This window comes from Manduca sexta, chromosome 2, assembly GCF_014839805.1.
Source record: "Manduca sexta isolate Smith_Timp_Sample1 chromosome 2, JHU_Msex_v1.0, whole genome shotgun sequence".
Classification (NCBI taxonomy): Eukaryota; Metazoa; Arthropoda; class Insecta; order Lepidoptera; family Sphingidae; genus Manduca; species Manduca sexta.
The window spans coordinates 2,122,236-2,140,076 of NC_051116.1; the positions used below are offsets into that span (position 1 = coordinate 2,122,236).

Consider the following 17,841-nt stretch of genomic DNA (forward strand, 5'->3'; position numbering starts at 1 on the left):
TCGGATTTATCATTTTATTCTATTGCCCAATATGATTTAGTAAAAACTTTTATATAACATTTTCCTAATAAATCATTTCTTTTTTAAACTTAGACCAAATATACTAAAACTAAGTACAGTAAAATTGTATCGTGCACGCAATTTTTTTAACGGATTAATGATTTGGAAGAAGCTCCAAATGACGTAGCTTTACTAAATACTAACAAATAAACTATTTGATAAAACTTATATTATTGATATACAATGAGTAAATTAATTATATTTTCTACGACGTTGACAGTAATCTAATAATCTTCTAAATCATCTTCATTAACTTCTGAATCCTCTACAGGATATTCTTCGCCATAATCTTCATTATAATAATCGTCATCATCTTGCGTTACATTATCATCATGTTTTTCATCACCACCTTCTTCTTCATCTTTATTTTTAACTGGTATTAACACTTCTTGCTTTACTTCTGCTGCTTTACTTTGAATAGCAGGTTTACTTTTAACTGGAGTTACAACTTCCTTCTTAATTTCTGTTACCGATTTTTCAATTTCTTTTTTGATATCTTGTAATTGACTATTTACGTCACCTTTGATTTCTTCTGGATTTTTCTCAGTTTTCACATTTACTTCAGTAGGTTTTTCGGCAGTTATTTCTACTGTTTGTTTATAAGCTTGCTGTCGTATCTTGTTGTGGTTAACTTTCCCTGGTGGCGCTGTCAGGTACATGGGCTTGAACAGTACCTTTACATTGTCTGAAATATTAATGATCATTAACTCTTCTGCTAAAAACTAATTAACTGACAAGTATCCACAACTTTTTAAGGCAAATTTTATGTCGGGCATTAAGAAAAAAATTATCATAACACTAAAAAAAATAACGTCCAATACAGAGTAAAAAGAAATTAGCATTTATAAATCATCTTGTGATTGTCTATTATAAATTCTACATTATATAATTTATATCTATATCTATACTCTATACTTATAATAAATCTGTAGAGAGGTCAATTCTGTACATGAAATATATTTCCAAAATAACTATCAGGGGGTGATTAGGGATCGATACTGATGCCAAAAATGCAATTAGTAAAATTTTTGTCTGTCTGTCTGTATAACCGTTATTGAAACAAAAACTACTCAACGGATTTTAACGAAACTTGGTACAATTATTTGTCATACTCCTGTGCTAGTTATAGTATACTTTTCATCACGCTACAATTAATAGGAGCAGAGCAGTGAAGGGAAATGTTGGGAAAACGGGAGAAGTTACTCCATTTTTTAAGCTTCCGTCGCGTGTGCAACCTTAATGGTTAAAGCTACACAGAAATCATGTATGACGGAAATGTTCGCCTGAAAATTATATAAAAAATATCCCACGACAGCATATGTCTATCTTTTATGGTTGACTCACAATAACACGTGTAGCTCCCGATAGCTTAGCAGTTCGAAGCTTTCTCATTATATTTGTCTACTCTTACGTTTATAACACTCTCAGTCAGCCCCGGATCTAGGGGGGGCAAGCCAGGGCCCGTGCCCCGGCGGCGAATTTAGAGGGCGGGAAATTCAATACGGGAATACGCATCTCATCATTAACGCAACTTTGACTACTGCGACATCTATACTCTATCTATACTATTATATAAAGCTGAAGAGTTTGTTTGTTTGTTTGTTTGTTTGAACGCGCTAATCTCAGGAACTACTCGTCCAAACTGAAAAATTCTTTTTGCGTTGGATAGCCCTATGTTCGTGGAGTGCTATAGGCTATATATCATCACGCTATACCCAATAGGAGCGGAGCAGTAATGCCTAATCTCAGGAACTATCGGTCCGAACTGAAAAATTATTTTTGCGTTGGATAGCCCTTTGTTCGTGGAGTACTATAGGCTATATATCATCACGCTATACCTAATAGGAGCGGAGCAGTTATGGCTAATCTCAGGAACTACCGGTCCAAAATGAAAAATTCTTTTTGCGTTGGATAGCCCTTTGTTCGTGAAGTGCTATAGGCTATATATCATCACGCTATACCCAATAGGAGCGGAGCAGTAACGGCTAATCTCAGAAACTAGGAGTTTGAACTGAATAATTCTTTTTGTGTTGGATAGCCCCCTGTTCCTGGAATGCTATAGGCTATATATATCATCACGCTATGCCCAATAGGAGCGGAGCAGTAATCGCTAATCTCAGGAACTACCGGTTCGAACTGAAAAAATATTTTTGTGTTGGATAGCCCTTTGTTCCTGGAGTGCTATAGGTTATATATCGTCACGCTATGACCAATAGGAGCGGAGCAGTAATGAAACATGATGCAAAAACGGGGACAATTTATTAGTTTTGAGAGCTTCTGTTGCGTGCGGTGCGTAAACGGTTAAAGTTATGCAACAATAATGTATGACGGGATTGTTCCTCTTAAAAAGTTCTATAAAATTATATCATAAAACAAAGTCCCCCGCTGCATCTGTCTGCCCGAACGTGTTAAACTCAAAAACTACCCAACGTATTAGGATAAAATTTGGTATGGAGACAGTTTGAGACCCTGGGAAGAACATAGGCTCCCGGGAAAATATATAGCGTGACTTTTATAACGGAAAACTTTAGCCCGAAAAACTTTATAACGCGGGCGGAGCCGCGGGCAAAAGCTAGTACTATTATATAAAGCTGAAGAGTTTGTTTGTTTGAACGCTCTAATCTCAGGAACTACTGGTTCAAACTGAAAAAATATTTTTGTGTTGGATAGCCCTTTGTTTGTGGAGTGCTATAGGCTATATATCATCACGCTACACCCAATAGGAGCGGAGCAGAAATGGCTAATCTCAGGAACTGCCGGTTCGAACTGAAAAAATATTTTTGTGTTGGATAGCCCTTTGTTTGTGGAGTGCTATAGGCTATATATCATCACGCTACACCCAATAGGAGCGGAGCAGAAATGGCTAATCTCAGGAACTGCCGGTTCGAACTGAAAAAATATTTTTGTGTTGGATAGCCCTTTGTTCGTGGCGTGCTATAGGTTATATATCATCATGCTTTACCCAATAGGAGCGGAGCAGTAATGGCTAATCTCAGGAAGTATCGGTTCGAACTGAAAAAATATTTTTATGTTGGATAGCCCTTTATTCCTGGAGTGCTATTGGCTATATATCATCACGCTATGACCAATAGGAGCAGAGCAGTAACAGTTTCAACATGTTGCAAAAACGGGGAAAATATATTATTTTTGAGAGCTTCCGTTGCGTGCGCTGCGTAAACGGTTAAAGTTATGCAACAATGATGTATGGCGGAATTGTTCCTCTTAAAAAGTTCTAAAAAATTTATTATAAAACAAAGTCCCCCGCTGAATTTGTTTGCCTGACCGTGTTAAACTCAAAAACTACCCAACGTATTAGGATAAAATTTGGTATGGAGACAGTTTGAGACCCTGGGAAGAACACAGGCTTCCGGGAAAATATATAGCGTGACTTTTATAACGGAAAACTTTAGCCTGAAAAACTTTTATAACGCGGGCGGAGCCGCGGGCAAAAGCTAGACCAGTATATAACACACATAAATTATTTCCCGCGGAGCGCGAAATGATGATGATGATGACAAAAGTAAAAATATAGGTGGTTAGGGGCGGCATTATCCAGATTTTGCCCCGCCTTCAAAAAATTCAAGTTCCGGGGCTGCTCTCAGTCATCCCTGATTAAAAAAGTTAACCTTATTAAATATTCCATAAAAAAGAATCATAGAAATCGGTATAGAAACACCAAAGTTATACATGAAATACGCTAATAATAAGCCATCACGCGTGAATACTGAATCATGCTATATGCTTCCTTCGATTTCACCAGGATCTCATCATCAGACCCTGACCGGACAATCGGACCACCCGCATACCACCATACATTAAAAAAACATCCCGACAAATTGAGCACCTCCTCCATTTTTTAAGTCCGAAATCCACGCGGGCGAAGCTGCGGGCGGAAGCTAGTTTCAAATAAAATACTCACCAATCACAACATCTTTCAATGCACACAAATTATCGAAACTCTCATACGACTTGCAAGTGGCTATGTACATCGGCTTTCGATCTGACTTCTTCAGGCTTACAACACCTCGAGTCTTCAGAAAGTCATCTAACGGCGCCTTCCGGGGCGGTTTGGGCACTCCCAATATGCGGACCAGAGGCACTGTACCCAAATTCAGAAGGCGTTTGGCCAAGTTAAGAGTGATCATCTGAAAAAAAAAAGGTTATGAAGAAATATGAACGCAACCTCCTTGTTAATGTAGTTTATTGTGACTGCATAGGTTTTTCCTAAAAACAAAATACTGTACGCTCTGTCTTCTTTTTCATGCTTCAACTCGTGTACTTTCCTAATAAAAACTAACTCCGTTTATATACGATAATTTCTTATTTTATCTGGTTACAACTTAACTTTTGTATTTAGCCTTTGTATTTGCACAGTAAAAACTTAAGTCATAGAACAAAAGTTGTTGTTAGTGATGTTATCTATCTAATCCTCCGAGGTTGCTGGTGTTATTAAAATAACTCTGTATAGGTAATGTTAAACTATTTGGTTTTTTGGTTTTTAGTGTTTTTTGAATTATTAATTCATATTCACCCAGTCAAAAGATGTGAGGTAACAAACACAAAAAAAAAACAGTCGAATTGACAACATTTCATTTTTTCAACATACCAAAATGTTTATATTTTATGAAACTAGATCTAAAATGATGAGACCCATATTTTTTCTTTTTTCGAAATGCAGATATTTTCATTCATGATTTTCACTTTGAATTTTGTTTTATTCTAAAACGATGTAAGCTCCAAATGACGTCACATATACGGCTCAAAACGCAATGACTTTTGCTTTGCAGTAAAAAAAAATTAAGTGACAGTTTTTTTGTTTCTGTCTCTCTCGTTGAAAGTGACAGTTGTGACGTATCTATTGTAATATTGACATTTGACATTGACAAATGACGGTGTCTTAGTTTTTTAAAATAAATAATAAGGTGGACCAAGGAACTATTTCATTCAACCGTATATGTGACGTCATCAAGCATTTTTCGGTTTTTAATTTTTTTCTCCGAAATTAAGTATTAAAAAAATATTAGAAATTCATAATCGAACTCAGAGTAGAAAAATTAAGAAACGGTATTTTTGTTTTAGGCACGTTTACATTTTGAAATGTTGTCAATTGAGAACCACCTCTTTTTTTAAAGTCGGTTAAATAGTGTTAAGTATGCAATACGGGACACGAGTGAAACAAACGCTGGCTCGTAAAGCACTAATTTATTAGCCCATCGACAAGGGCCAGTAAGCAGCACGCTATACTTATAACTACATATATAACAAATAGTCATTTTAATTTAAGGCCCTAATGCCACTACCACTACTCTTAAGAGAATTCGTCGCAGCAACATCACGCTTACAGTCAGAAATACACTGGCGTACACGCCACATTCGCACTAAACTACAATAAATCGGAAAGTAAAGACAGGATTTTTTTTAATGAAAATAATTGTTATTTATGAACGATTATAATTAAAGATGAGTACGTTATACAATTTATTAAAGCAAAGTCAAAAGGACCTTGTATAATATTAGTAGTAATATACGGTTTTGTTATAAGTAGACCATACCCTTCTAATTTCGTCCATAATATCTGATTCGTTCATGCGTTTGCAAAACATCGTCTGGCCCTCGTGTTTTGGGTCTGTGCACTCCGCTAAGATCTGAAATAAATATATATATATATATATACAAATTATTAAACACAATCGATATTTCGATATCTTTTAATCTTTATTCAAGTACTTTTTCAATATCGATGTCGAATCATATCGATTGTTGAACGAATCAATATCGGAACATAATATTTTTTATATACTGTAAATTTTATTCCACTGCAAGCAATTGTAAAGCCCACGGCATCTATAACATATAGAAAACAAAAAGGGAAATATACTTTTTTTGAAAATTCGCTTCTTTTTCCATATTTATCCCTTTTAGTTATTCATCAAATCAAGTATACACTAAAATAATATTTACTTACAATATCTCTTATGGCGTCAATTTCTAGATCAACTGCCTTCTTCATGACGGGATCTAATTGAGGGCAAGTCTGTTCTTTCAATTCCTTTTTTAAAATTTGTTTTTGAACTGTGAAATAATCGAGTATAGATTAGTCTATTAGATAATTTTCCATATACTAATAAGTATTACATGAAATTAAAAAGAATGCTATTATCTTCAGTACTCACTTTGATTCAGCGTTTTACCTGAAACGATATAGTAACATAAATAAGAAAAGCTTACAAATAATTTCAACAATAGCTTAGCGATAAAGGTAAAAGCGGCGATAGCCTGGTTGGGTATGAACTGGACTGCCGAGACGAATTTCCGCAGGTTCAAATCCCAAGGGCACAAACTTTTGACTTTCCTAAAATTATTTGTGTATTCTTTATGAATTATTGCTTGCTTTAACTGTGAAAGAAAACATTGTGAGGAAACATTCATATGTAAGACGTTCTTTATATAAATTTTGAGGATGTGTGAAGTCTACACATCCGCACTAGGCCAGCGTGGCGAACTAAGGCCTAACTCCTTTTCGTAGTATAGGAGGCCCGTGCTCAGCAGTGGGACAGTATATAATACAGGGCTGATGTTATTATTTTAAAATATTTTAAGGTTAAATTCGCAAAAGCTATCTTCCCTACCAAGTACTATTCCTCAGTATAGTCTAGTAAGTTCTTACAGGAATATGTTGCGCAAGAACTTCCCGATGCAGCAATATTGTTCTACATATATGCGACTTGCCGCAAGTCACTTTGACATGATTGTGTTGTCAAAATTGATCGCAGAGGGTGACTTCCCAAAGCATTCTCGCTAATCTAAAGCTAACTTAAGTCCCAAAAACCAAATAAACCCTTATCAGAGTTATAACTTAACGTTAAGGCGATACCTCAAGGTCCATTTTCATACATGGATATTTCTGCCTTTAAAATTTCGTCATATTAAATTTTAAAGGCCGAAATATCCATGATTATTAATTATTTTTACGTTTTTCTTTCAACTGCGAGAACTAATCACTAACTAGACGTGAATTTAAATTCTTTACTTGCCAATACTTGTTTAGTTACCCAGATTAAAGGTGAAACAAAATGTATGAAAATGGACCTTGAGGTATCGCCTTAACAGAGTATATATGTAAGTATAATTGGTAACGTTACAACCTTGCGGGTACTTGGGTAATTTCTCCAGGACTTGTTCCAAAGGCGCAGGTGTCAGTTGCACAACGGTTTTCGCCGGTTGGCTCATCTTTGGCGCATCGGGATCTGCATCGGCCTCTTCTAAAGAAACACATTATTTTTTTTCAGGTTATTAAAAATTCTTAAATTTCAAAGCAGTGGTAATACCTAACAGTGCCCAATACGATCTTGATTTACTACACTACCATCTCTTATAATCTATGTAAATCATATTATTTTCTGTACACAATAATTGTGACATTTTATTAACATTTCAGTATATTTAATTGAATGAAAATTACCAGTGATAATATTTTATTGTCAGTCTACTTCTGATTTATACATTTATGATTAGCCTTAGACAAAAATTCACATAGCTTATGTAAAAAAAATGGTTTTTATGTTATTAAGAGAAATGTTAAAATATTCCAATTTATTGTTTGTACAGATACCATATAGTATGCTGTAACAAAGATAATTTTCATACTTGCACTTAAAGAGCCAAGAACAATAAATACATCCTTTACCAACATAATACGACCATTCAGGAAGAATATTTCCTGTGTTGTGTAGTGAAATCGAATTAATCGATTAGTTTATATCGATAAATCGAATAATTACCCATTCGTATTTGTTTACTGGCAATTTTTCTATTGCCATAAACTTTTTAATAAAACCAATAATACAAATTTTTTCCAATGTTTTTGCTACTTGTAGCAGCGAAAACAAACCTCCGAATGTTTTTTAAAATTATTTATACCATATTCAAGGAATTTATACTAATATATAAAGCTGAAGACTTTGTTTGAACGCGCTAATCAATCGTATACTAAATCGATTTTGATTTTTTTTCACTAATAGGAGTGTTGTAGGCTACTTTTTATCGGGAATAATAAAAAAAATCACGCGGGCCAAGCCTCGGTCAAATCTACGTAAGATTTAAAATATCGTCAAATATCTATCAATTTTTCAATTATATTATATCCGGTTCAATTTATATATCTGAACAAAATATAAAAATTAAAAAGATGAATTTCCTGAATATGGTATAAATTTTGTAGGGTTTTGCTACAGGAAAGGAGGAAACAAACAGACAGATCACCTGATAAAAGTGATCACCACTGCCCATAATCAGCCATTATACCAAATCGATGGCTGTCACATTCCCAAACTTTGAGAAGAGGGATATGGTAGAAGACGAGCCTTTTAGACCCCCCATCAACTCTACAAAATGTACACTAATAACGTTATTTACCTTGTGCGTCAGACTCCATCGGTTTACGCTTCTTTTCATGCAGGATATGCCTGATGATGCGATTGTAAAGGCACTGATCCTCGTCGGTTTTAAACTTACGCCGGTACAACAATACTTGGTCGGGTATTTTCACCTCGAGCCTGTTGTTAAGGATTATCAGCAGACGGTTGCGCACCGCTGTCTTCATCTTATGAAACGCCACGTTCTGCGGCACCGCCGAGTTCGTATTGATTGTCGTAAACATCTCCTTCACTATCTTGGCGGCAGCTTGACTCCGCCATACGCCATCGCGTTCAATAATTTTACTCACTGTCAACTTGACCTTTTTTGGGACTTTTTTGTCCTTCAAGTAATTCGGAACTGGTTTAAAATTCGGCGCGTTGTAATCCGCCCTGAGACGCTTCGGAGGCGGTGAGCGGCCCTCGTGAGACCTATACTCGTTGCGCGGAGCTCCCCTCCTGAATCCTGGAGGTGAGTTACTCCTGTAATTGGATCCAGAATGGGAGGTGTCGAACGGCCGCCTCTGGTACGCGTTGGAACCAGAATCGCCCGTCCGCCGCGAGTAACGCTCCTGTCCGCGATCATAGGATCTGTCGAACGGCTCGTACTCAGGCCGGGTGTAGGGGGGGCTGTGGTCGGCGGCCCACGGACGCACACGTTTGGACGTGTCGCGCGTGGCCGCCGACTCGTACTGTTCCTGGCCGCTGTCCCACTTGGTACGCCGCGAGCCCTGCCGGTTCTGGTACCGATCCGGCTCGTTTCCCAAGTACCCTCTATTGCTGTAGTTACTATTCTCCTCGGACGTGGCCCAGACAGGTATTGGTTTGTCTGGCACGTTTTTGTGGGTCCCTGTGTCAGGGTACCCGTAATTTTTGGATGGCGCGGTGTCCTTTCCGCTGGAATACTGATCCGCCATTGGCCGACCACTATTGTAATTCCCGTAGTCATTACTCTGTGGAAAGAAATCACTGCTGACTATTCGACTGGTGTGGTGGTGCGCTCATGAACCGTACAGTTCATTGGAGTACTTTGTAAATGCGTATCGCTATGCATATGCTTACCTATACAGTCAAAATGATGTATAATATATTTGTAAAGAATCTCGAGTAAAACAAGATAGTACATTTAAAACCTAGATTCTAATCACCATTGCCTGCTTAATTTTATTAAAATCTAGCAAAATCCTGTACACACTTTTATAGCCCTTCAATAAATATATTTTAATATCTACTATTATTTTTATAGATGTAAAATGCAAGATAAGAAAATGGCCAGGCACCAAACCAAACTAAAATCACAGATACATTCATCAGCCCTCGGTAACCTAAGACTTTTTGCTTTATAATATCCCATGAATAACTTGGGACATTTAGTCTGTGCCGCAACGCTATGAACAGCGTCTAGATTCTAGATCCAACACATGACGCCCACCATGTTACATCCTGATAAACAATTACGACAAAATATCTGCCTCAATGGACAACATGGTGTACAACATATCGCTTGTTAATAGTATCACATACTATAAGCGAAAATAAATGATGTCATAATAAAAGACTATTAAAACTTGAGCTTTAGACAATAAAAACTATCATTTATTTTAAAAAGAAATAACTTTATACTAATATATAAAGCTGACAATGTTTGAATTGATTTCTTCTTTAATATTAGATAGCTAATTTATCGATGAAGGCTATAGAGTATATAACATCGCGGTATAAGCAATAGGAGTGGTGCATCAATGAAAAATGTTGCAAAAACTTTCGTTGCATGAGCTGGATAAACAGTTAAAGGTTACCCAACAACCAAGTATAATGGAATTGTTCCTCTTAAAATGTTCTGAAAAATGTATTTTAAAACAATCCCCCACTGCAATTGTCTACCTGTCTAAATGCGTTAAACTCAAGAAGCACCCAAAGGATTTCAATAAAATTGTATGGAGGTAGTTTGACACTCTGAAAAGGACATAGGTTACTTTCTATCTCGGCAAAATATATAGCGGGACTTTTATTCCGGAAAAATCTTTCATGCTGGCAAAGCCGAAAAACTATTGTATTATAAAATGTACTACCATTTTTCTGCATGAAGCAAGTAGCCTAGTGTATGCATGACTTAAATCTACAATATTTTTCAACCACAATCAATTATCAAACATTGATATTTCAAAATTTTGCGAATATGCTTTTCAAAATACTATTGTTGGGAAACACCAAATATATTACCCAAGTTAGTCAGCATTACCAAAGTTGAGACTGCTAATGCTGAAATTACTATGTAATTCCTCATTTTCAGAGTTGTGAACCATAACACTGTAGTATCAAAAATGTTATCAACAGTTAGCAGGCTAAAAACAGGTGTTAAAACACGCAATATAGGCCCACATAAGTGTGTTGCATTGTGGGATCAGCCTGTGGACATCCAATTCCAACAGGCCAGCATAATTGCGTTGACTGCCAAAGGACAGGATCAGGGGTCTTTGATATAAAAGCGTAGGACAAAAGGGAACAAGATGGATGTGCCACTGTCCTTTTGTTCTGGCAAATGAAAGAAGACACCAATAATTATACTAAATAAAATCGTCAAGAAAGAAACTTACACGGGTATTTTAAAATTACATATTTTTTCACAGAAAACAACAATACTTAGTGCACTTAATTTTTTTGTTAATTAATAACAAAATGCTTCATACCTGTGGAGACATGTAAAACGGCCCGGAGAATGCTGAAGGGGCCTGGCCCATCAATGGAGGTGGCACCATCAAGGGGCCACTTTGCACCATTTGTCCAGGGGGTGTTCCCAACAGGGGTGTGATTTGTCCCATGAATGGCGTATTTTGACTCATTAGGGGTGCAATTGACCCCATTGAGTTATTTTGGCTCCTCATTGAAGTATTTAACTCCATCATCTGTCCCATGACAGGATTATTTTGACTAAACCTTGATGTGTTTTGTCCGAAGTTCATGGTATTGTGACCCAACAAAGATGGCAGATTATTGGATATTGGGGGTGTGTTCCACCTACTACTTTTATTAGCGTCATATGATTTCCCCTGAAAAGATTGTTGTGTAAATCAATTAATCTAAATTAAATGGTTATCCAAATTTATGGAATGCTTTCATAAAACAACTTACCTTTTTTTTCCGCATATCTTCAACGTACAAACTATTCCCGCCCAGCATCATTCCGTTTAGTTTTCTCTCTATGACCACGGCATCACCTTCCTCAGCCACGCCGACCGTCACCTTTTTATAAGTGCCTTCGTTCACCAAGTTGTCCAATATCACGTTATTTAACGCGCATTGCTTTTGTATAAGATTCTTTACATCACTGTACCGCGTCTACAATAAAAAAAAAAATATTACAGAATAAGCATAAATGATAAGGAATTGAAATAGGTTCAGAACACAGACTCCTATTCTGTTACAGTGAAAATAAGAACCGATACTTACATTAGACGGTAAATTGTGGATAACTAATAACATTTTGAGGTGTTTTCGATTTTTGTTTTTGCGATATTATAGTTTTGTGTTATACTAAATACAATCCAAGAAAAATATTAAATCCACAAAAAATGCTTGATTGACATATTGACGCTGAAATTGATTATGTTTATGGTACTGTCATTTGTCAAGAGAAGGCAAAGGCTCTCAGTCATACAGTTTGTTAATTACATTCGGCTGGGCGTTATAACCTACAATTATCGTTGGTTATCACGTATACAGCGTTATGGCAACAGTTATTCACTTCATAACGAATAGAACGTTGTACGAATATCGGCACATATTCTTTGCAAATATCTTATAAAATTATCTATATTTCTTTAATATCGATAAGTGGCATTTGAGCCTTATCTTTACCTACCTATCCTTAAAAAATTACTCTTATTATTATAAGGCGTTAGTCTCGGTTCTCCTTGGGCCTATTAAAAACTTGTTCTATTTCTTTCTTATAGTTATAAGCCTTTGATTTGAATACTGTTAGTATGTAACACAATAAAGTTAGCTTAGCTGATGATAATGAACTTTTAAAACTTGTTATCAATTATTTTGAACGCATCCAAATTCATAGCCAACAATGTTACCCATAGACACACTCAAAGAGAATATAACGCCGGTGAAGGAAAAAAGGCGGGAAACTGTGAATAAGCAAAGGCGCCCTTTTTGAATTATTTATTTAAAAAAAAAGCTTTTCTAGTATATTTTGTACATTAGCCTTCACATATTTATTAAATAAGTGTCTACATAAATAGTTAGCCCATCAAAATGGGCAGGAAGAGACGGAGAAAAGATGAACTTGAACCTCCGGATCCAGACCTATCGAGCTTCGGATCTTCAGACACGGATTCGTCGGAGTCTCTTGGAGCTGCAGGATCAAAACATAAAGATCCCAAAGACAAATATAAAATATACAAGGTAAAAGGGTACACACGTAAGTATCCCGAGGATACAAATCAAACCGAACTAATAGTCTTCCTTAACCACCTGGACGAGAACAAAGTATTCAGTGATAGGGATCGCATGGCCCTTTCAAAAGGTATACGGGAGCATGGAGTATCAGGTGTTATGCATTCTGCGCTCCATCAATAAGTACAAGGTTGGAATAACATTTGATTTGCCTAACAATGCTAACATGTTCATACAAAATAAAAATTGCTCGACCAACTGTCTCTGAACGCAACTATACCCGCTAGAGATACAGAGGTCACTGGAGTTCTCACTTCGGTTCCTATTGATATGTCCAATAAACAGGTCTTTTCGTTGATTGGTAGTTCCAAAAACGTAGTGCAGGTCAGGCGCTTTATGCGCAGGGTGAAAGGAACGACGGTGTGGTAAAATTTATTCCGACCCAGGCAGTGGCTGTAACCTTCGCCTCCACCATCCTCCCTAACTACATATATCTTGACTCGTGGCGACACGAGGTAAGTAAATATATTCCTCCCGTTAAGCAATGCCTTAAATGTTTGAAATATGGACATATTGCTAAATTCTGCCGTAATGCAGAAGTATGTTCGATTTGTACATTAAATCACAATTTTAAAATTGCCAAATTGACTCTAAAGATGCCACATGTGTCAACTGTAAAGGCAATCACGTTGCTATTTCGTCGACATGTCCAATAAAAAAAACAAAAGGTTGAAGAAAATAAAATAAAATCTAGAAATGCCACATATTCAGAACTTTTTGACTCCAATGCATTTCCAGCTCTTTCTGCTCGTACTTTAGATACGCAAATTAATAATTTAATGAAATCGGATACATTTATAAGCACATTAGTTGAAACAATTATTAAAATAATAAGTAATAAAGATGCCCCTATTAATTCTACTTCCATTAAAGAAGTTTTAAAAGCAACGCTAAGTAATAAATTCCCTTCATCTTCATAATGGATTTATCAACTTTAAATATAATACAATGGAATGCCCAAAGTCTGAATAGTAACAAACATATATTTATTAATTTTCTTTATACACACAATATTCATATTGCTATAATCAGTGAAACTTGGTTAAAACCTGAACAAAATTTTAAAATTAAAAATTACAATGTTGAAAGGAATGATTGTGGTAACAAACACAATGGTGTTGCAATTATAATACATAAAAGCATTATTTATTCTAGAATTAACACCTATTTCGATAATTCCTTACAAAATGTATGTGTGAAAATAACAGTTAATAATAAAGATATATGTATAGTTAGTTTCTATAGTCCTTTAAACTCTAACCCAGTCTTCAGCAAAAACAATTTTGATACATTGGTTAAGTCTATTCCTAGTCCTTTCATATTTGCGGGCGATTTTAACGCTCATCACACTTGTTGGGGCTGTGGTTCCGACAGCCCGCGTGGTCGAAATATTCTAGAGGTTATTGAGGATAATAATTTGGTTCTCCTTAATGATGGGCAAGCAACGACTATCGGTTCTCCAACATGGCGACCCAATGCTTTGGATTTATCATTGGTATCTTCATCACTGGCTCTCAACTGTGACTGGTCTGTACATGATTGTCCTCTTGGTACTAGTTATCATATTCCTATAATCATAAAAGTAATGATTAGTCAACCCAACATTCACACTCAAGGAAATTGTTTTAATGCTGTACATTTGCCCATTTACCCAAATTACAAACTGGTGGATTGGCAAATGTATAGAAAACAAGTTGATGTTTTATTAGTAGATTTTGTAATAGATGATACAACTCCTCTTGACTCATATCTCCTTTTTTGCAAAATTTTGCGCACTGCAGCTGCGAATTCTATTCCCAATTGTAATAGATCATATTTGTATGAGAACTCAAATATTACAACTCATTCATGTCAGAGAAACAATAGGAAAAGCCCTACACTTCCGTGGTGGAATCAAAAGTGTACACAGGCTGTATCAAATTTCAAAACTGCATATATATCTTTCAAGAATAATCCCACACAGGAAACTTATTTACAGTTCAAAAGGCTTAGAGCAGTTAAAAAACTAACTTTAAAAATAGAAAGGCGAAAAAGTTGGTTCTCTCTTTGTGAAACCTTTAATAGATGCACACCATTGTCTATCATATGGAAATTTATGCGAAAATTTAATAAAACCTATAATTTTAATAATCATGAAGATGACTTATGGGTATCTGATTTTTAAAGAAATATACTCCGGACTCTGTACAATATAACTCAGAATTACTTTTACCAATAATGTAAATACCAACAATAGCTTTCTCCTCAATCCTTTTACGATAAAAGAACTCATATCAGCCATCTCATCTCGTAGAGATTCTGCTTATGGTCTCTGACGGAATGTCATATATTTTATTCAAAAGCTCAGTGTTACAAGTTTAGAGATATTTTTACAAATCTTGAATCTTCTTTGGGATAATAACATAATACCACAAGACTGGAAAATGGATTGCCTTGTACCAATTTTAAAACCTGATAAGCCAAAGTTACACCCGATTCTTATCGCCCTATAGCACTTACTTCTTGTGTTGGTAAATTATTTGAACAATTGCTTAAACATCGTTTAGAGTTCTATGTAGAAAAATATAATATATTACCTTCCAATCAATTTGGTTTTCGTAGAAATCGTTCTGCTAGAGAAAGCGTTTGCCAGTTACAGCTGGATATACAAAACTCTATATCCGCAAATGAAAACTTGGTCGGTGTATTCTTTGACATCGCAGGTGCTTTTAATAGTGTAAACATAGATATTCTATGCCTTGAGTTATTACAAATAGGGATTCCTGAAAAAATTATAAAGTGGATTAAAAATTTCTTAATGAACAGAGAAGTATTTACTAAATTTAATAGACACCTTTATGGTCCTAGACTTTCGTCAAAAGGAGTTTGTCAAGGGGTATATTGTCGCCTTTAATATTCATATTGTATATCCGTAGACTAAATCTAATATTGGGCCCTTATGTTAAAAATTTACAATTCGCAGATGATTTGGTTGTTTATACATCTGGAACTAATGTATCACAAGTGGTTTCAACAATTAATGATGCATTAGCAAAATTGTACAACTATTTTTCTTACCTTGATCTCAGTGTGAATCCATCCAAGTCTAAAGTTATTGTATTTGGTAAACATTGTCACAGTACACCTGCTGTGCAATATAATAATTGTTTGTTACCCACTACATCTGAAGTGAAATTTTTGGGTGTCCATATTTCATATAATTTATCCTGGAATAATTATTTAAAACATATAATTAATAAGGCAAATAAAGCATGTAACATTTTAAAGTCCTTGTCTGGTTCATATTGGGGTTCTGACCCCAAAATTTTGTTGTTATTGTACAAATCGTTAGTTCGTAGTCATTTTGAATATGGTTTTATTGCTTTGCTGCAGATGCTAGAATTGTAAATAGTTTAGATGTTTTGCAAAACAAGTGTTTGCGTATTATTACCGGGGCATTCAGAAGCACTCCCATAAATGCAATGCAAATAGAATGTAATGTCCCACCATTAAGTATTCGATTTAATTACTTGAAAGAAAGATTCATATTAAAACTTATTAGTGTAACTAATAATAATCTTTTGGCCAACTTGTTGCATTCTGTTACTCAATTCTCCCTAAACCAATTTATATTTTACAAGGTCTTCAAGAGTTCATGAGCTTTATTAAAATCATGAAAATTTATCAATCAAAAGACATTTTGCATTGCTATGAAGGATCTTACATTAGTAAGTTTCCATCTATTGATATAATTTTAAATCAAAAAAGGACCTGCCCTCGAAAGAAGAAGTAATCAATATGCTTTTAAAATTTTCAGACCATAAATTTATATATACTGATGGGTCCAAAAATGATAGGGCTGTGTCTTTTGCCATATATGAGCCCTCATCAAATATAGGCATCGGTAAAAAATTGATAAAGCTGCTAGTATCTTCACAGCTGAAGCTGTCGCCATTTTCAGTGCTTTAAAACACATAAAAATTGTAATTCTGACCATACTAAATGGATAATAGTTAGTGATAGCAGGAGTGTATTAGAAAACCTTGCAAATAATCAATTTCATGCTAACACTAATTATGTCATTTATTTAATAAAAGAACTATGGGTCGAACTGTCCAAATTAGAAATAGTAGTTCGTTTTGTTTGGGTTCCTTCACATATTGGCGTCATAGGAAATGAAAGGGCAGATTACCTGGCCAAAAAATTGTTGAGTTACAAGAATTAATTCCTAATTCCAATATTGATATGACTGTATCCATACCACACACAGACGCTGTTAGTTTCTTAAAACAGCGTATGTGTCAAGCATGGGGAGACATTCATATCAATACACACACCATGAAAATAAAGGAAACTGGTTTGCTAGTATGGATGTCCAAATAAACTCCACTCCTTGGTTTTGCAAGAAAAATAATTTTATCAATAGAAAATTTTATTCAATTATTTGTCGTATGCGTTTTGGTCATTATAGATTAAATTGTCATCTTCATCGTATTAAAATGGCTAATTCTCCCTATTGCGAATATTGTCAATCACAAAAAATTCAATCACTACATCACATTTTCTTCGAATGTTCATCTTTCAACATTCAGCGCCTTGTGTTGGCGGATGAGCTTTTAAAAATCTATAAGAAGCCTAACCGGGTCCCGCAATGTTTAAAAGAGTTGCTTAAGAATGCCTCAACTTATGTTTACTTGTATAAATTTATAAAAGACACTGTAAATGATATTTAGTTGTTTTTTGTTTGTTTCGTTGAAATTTCTATTACGTAGTAATATTGTAAATATTGTTATTAAGTCTTACTTGTTAACTATTTTACAGGATATTGGTTTCAGACATATATTATAAAATGTATTATAATCAGTTCTTTAACAGCTGAGTCTGACAGATAATATCTGCCATTGATTATATTTGAACTTAGAGG

At 35.3% G+C, this 17,841-nt stretch overlaps 1 protein-coding gene across 1 annotated transcript; it reads right to left on the minus strand.

The window, feature by feature from the left end:
* LOC115450880 lies at positions 1-12,126 on the minus strand. The gene is made up of 10 exons (XM_037437107.1): positions 11,925-12,126; positions 11,607-11,813; positions 11,165-11,524; positions 8,476-9,427; positions 7,206-7,322; positions 6,234-6,251; positions 6,026-6,132; positions 5,613-5,705; positions 3,980-4,205; positions 1-745 (listed from the first exon to the last, which is right to left on the minus strand). Exons 1-10 carry the CDS (start codon positions 11,955-11,957, stop codon positions 285-287), a joined length of 2,574 nt encoding a protein of 857 aa, XP_037293004.1. The 5' UTR covers positions 11,958-12,126; the 3' UTR covers positions 1-284.
* Between the last annotated feature and the right edge of the window lie 5,715 nt (positions 12,127-17,841).

Excerpts from the sequence above, each read along its gene's own strand:
- LOC115450880 (XM_037437107.1), bottom strand. The coding sequence starts at position 11,957 with ATGTTATTAGTTATCCACAATTTACCGTCTAAT. Across the intron at positions 4,206-5,612 it reads TTATGGACGAAATTAGAAGG|ATGATCACTCTTAACTTGGC; the intron begins GTATGGTCTACT and ends TTTTTTTTTCAG. Across the intron at positions 746-3,979 it reads ATTGAAAGATGTTGTGATTG|ACAATGTAAAGGTACTGTTC; the intron begins GTGAGTATTTTA and ends TTAATATTTCAG.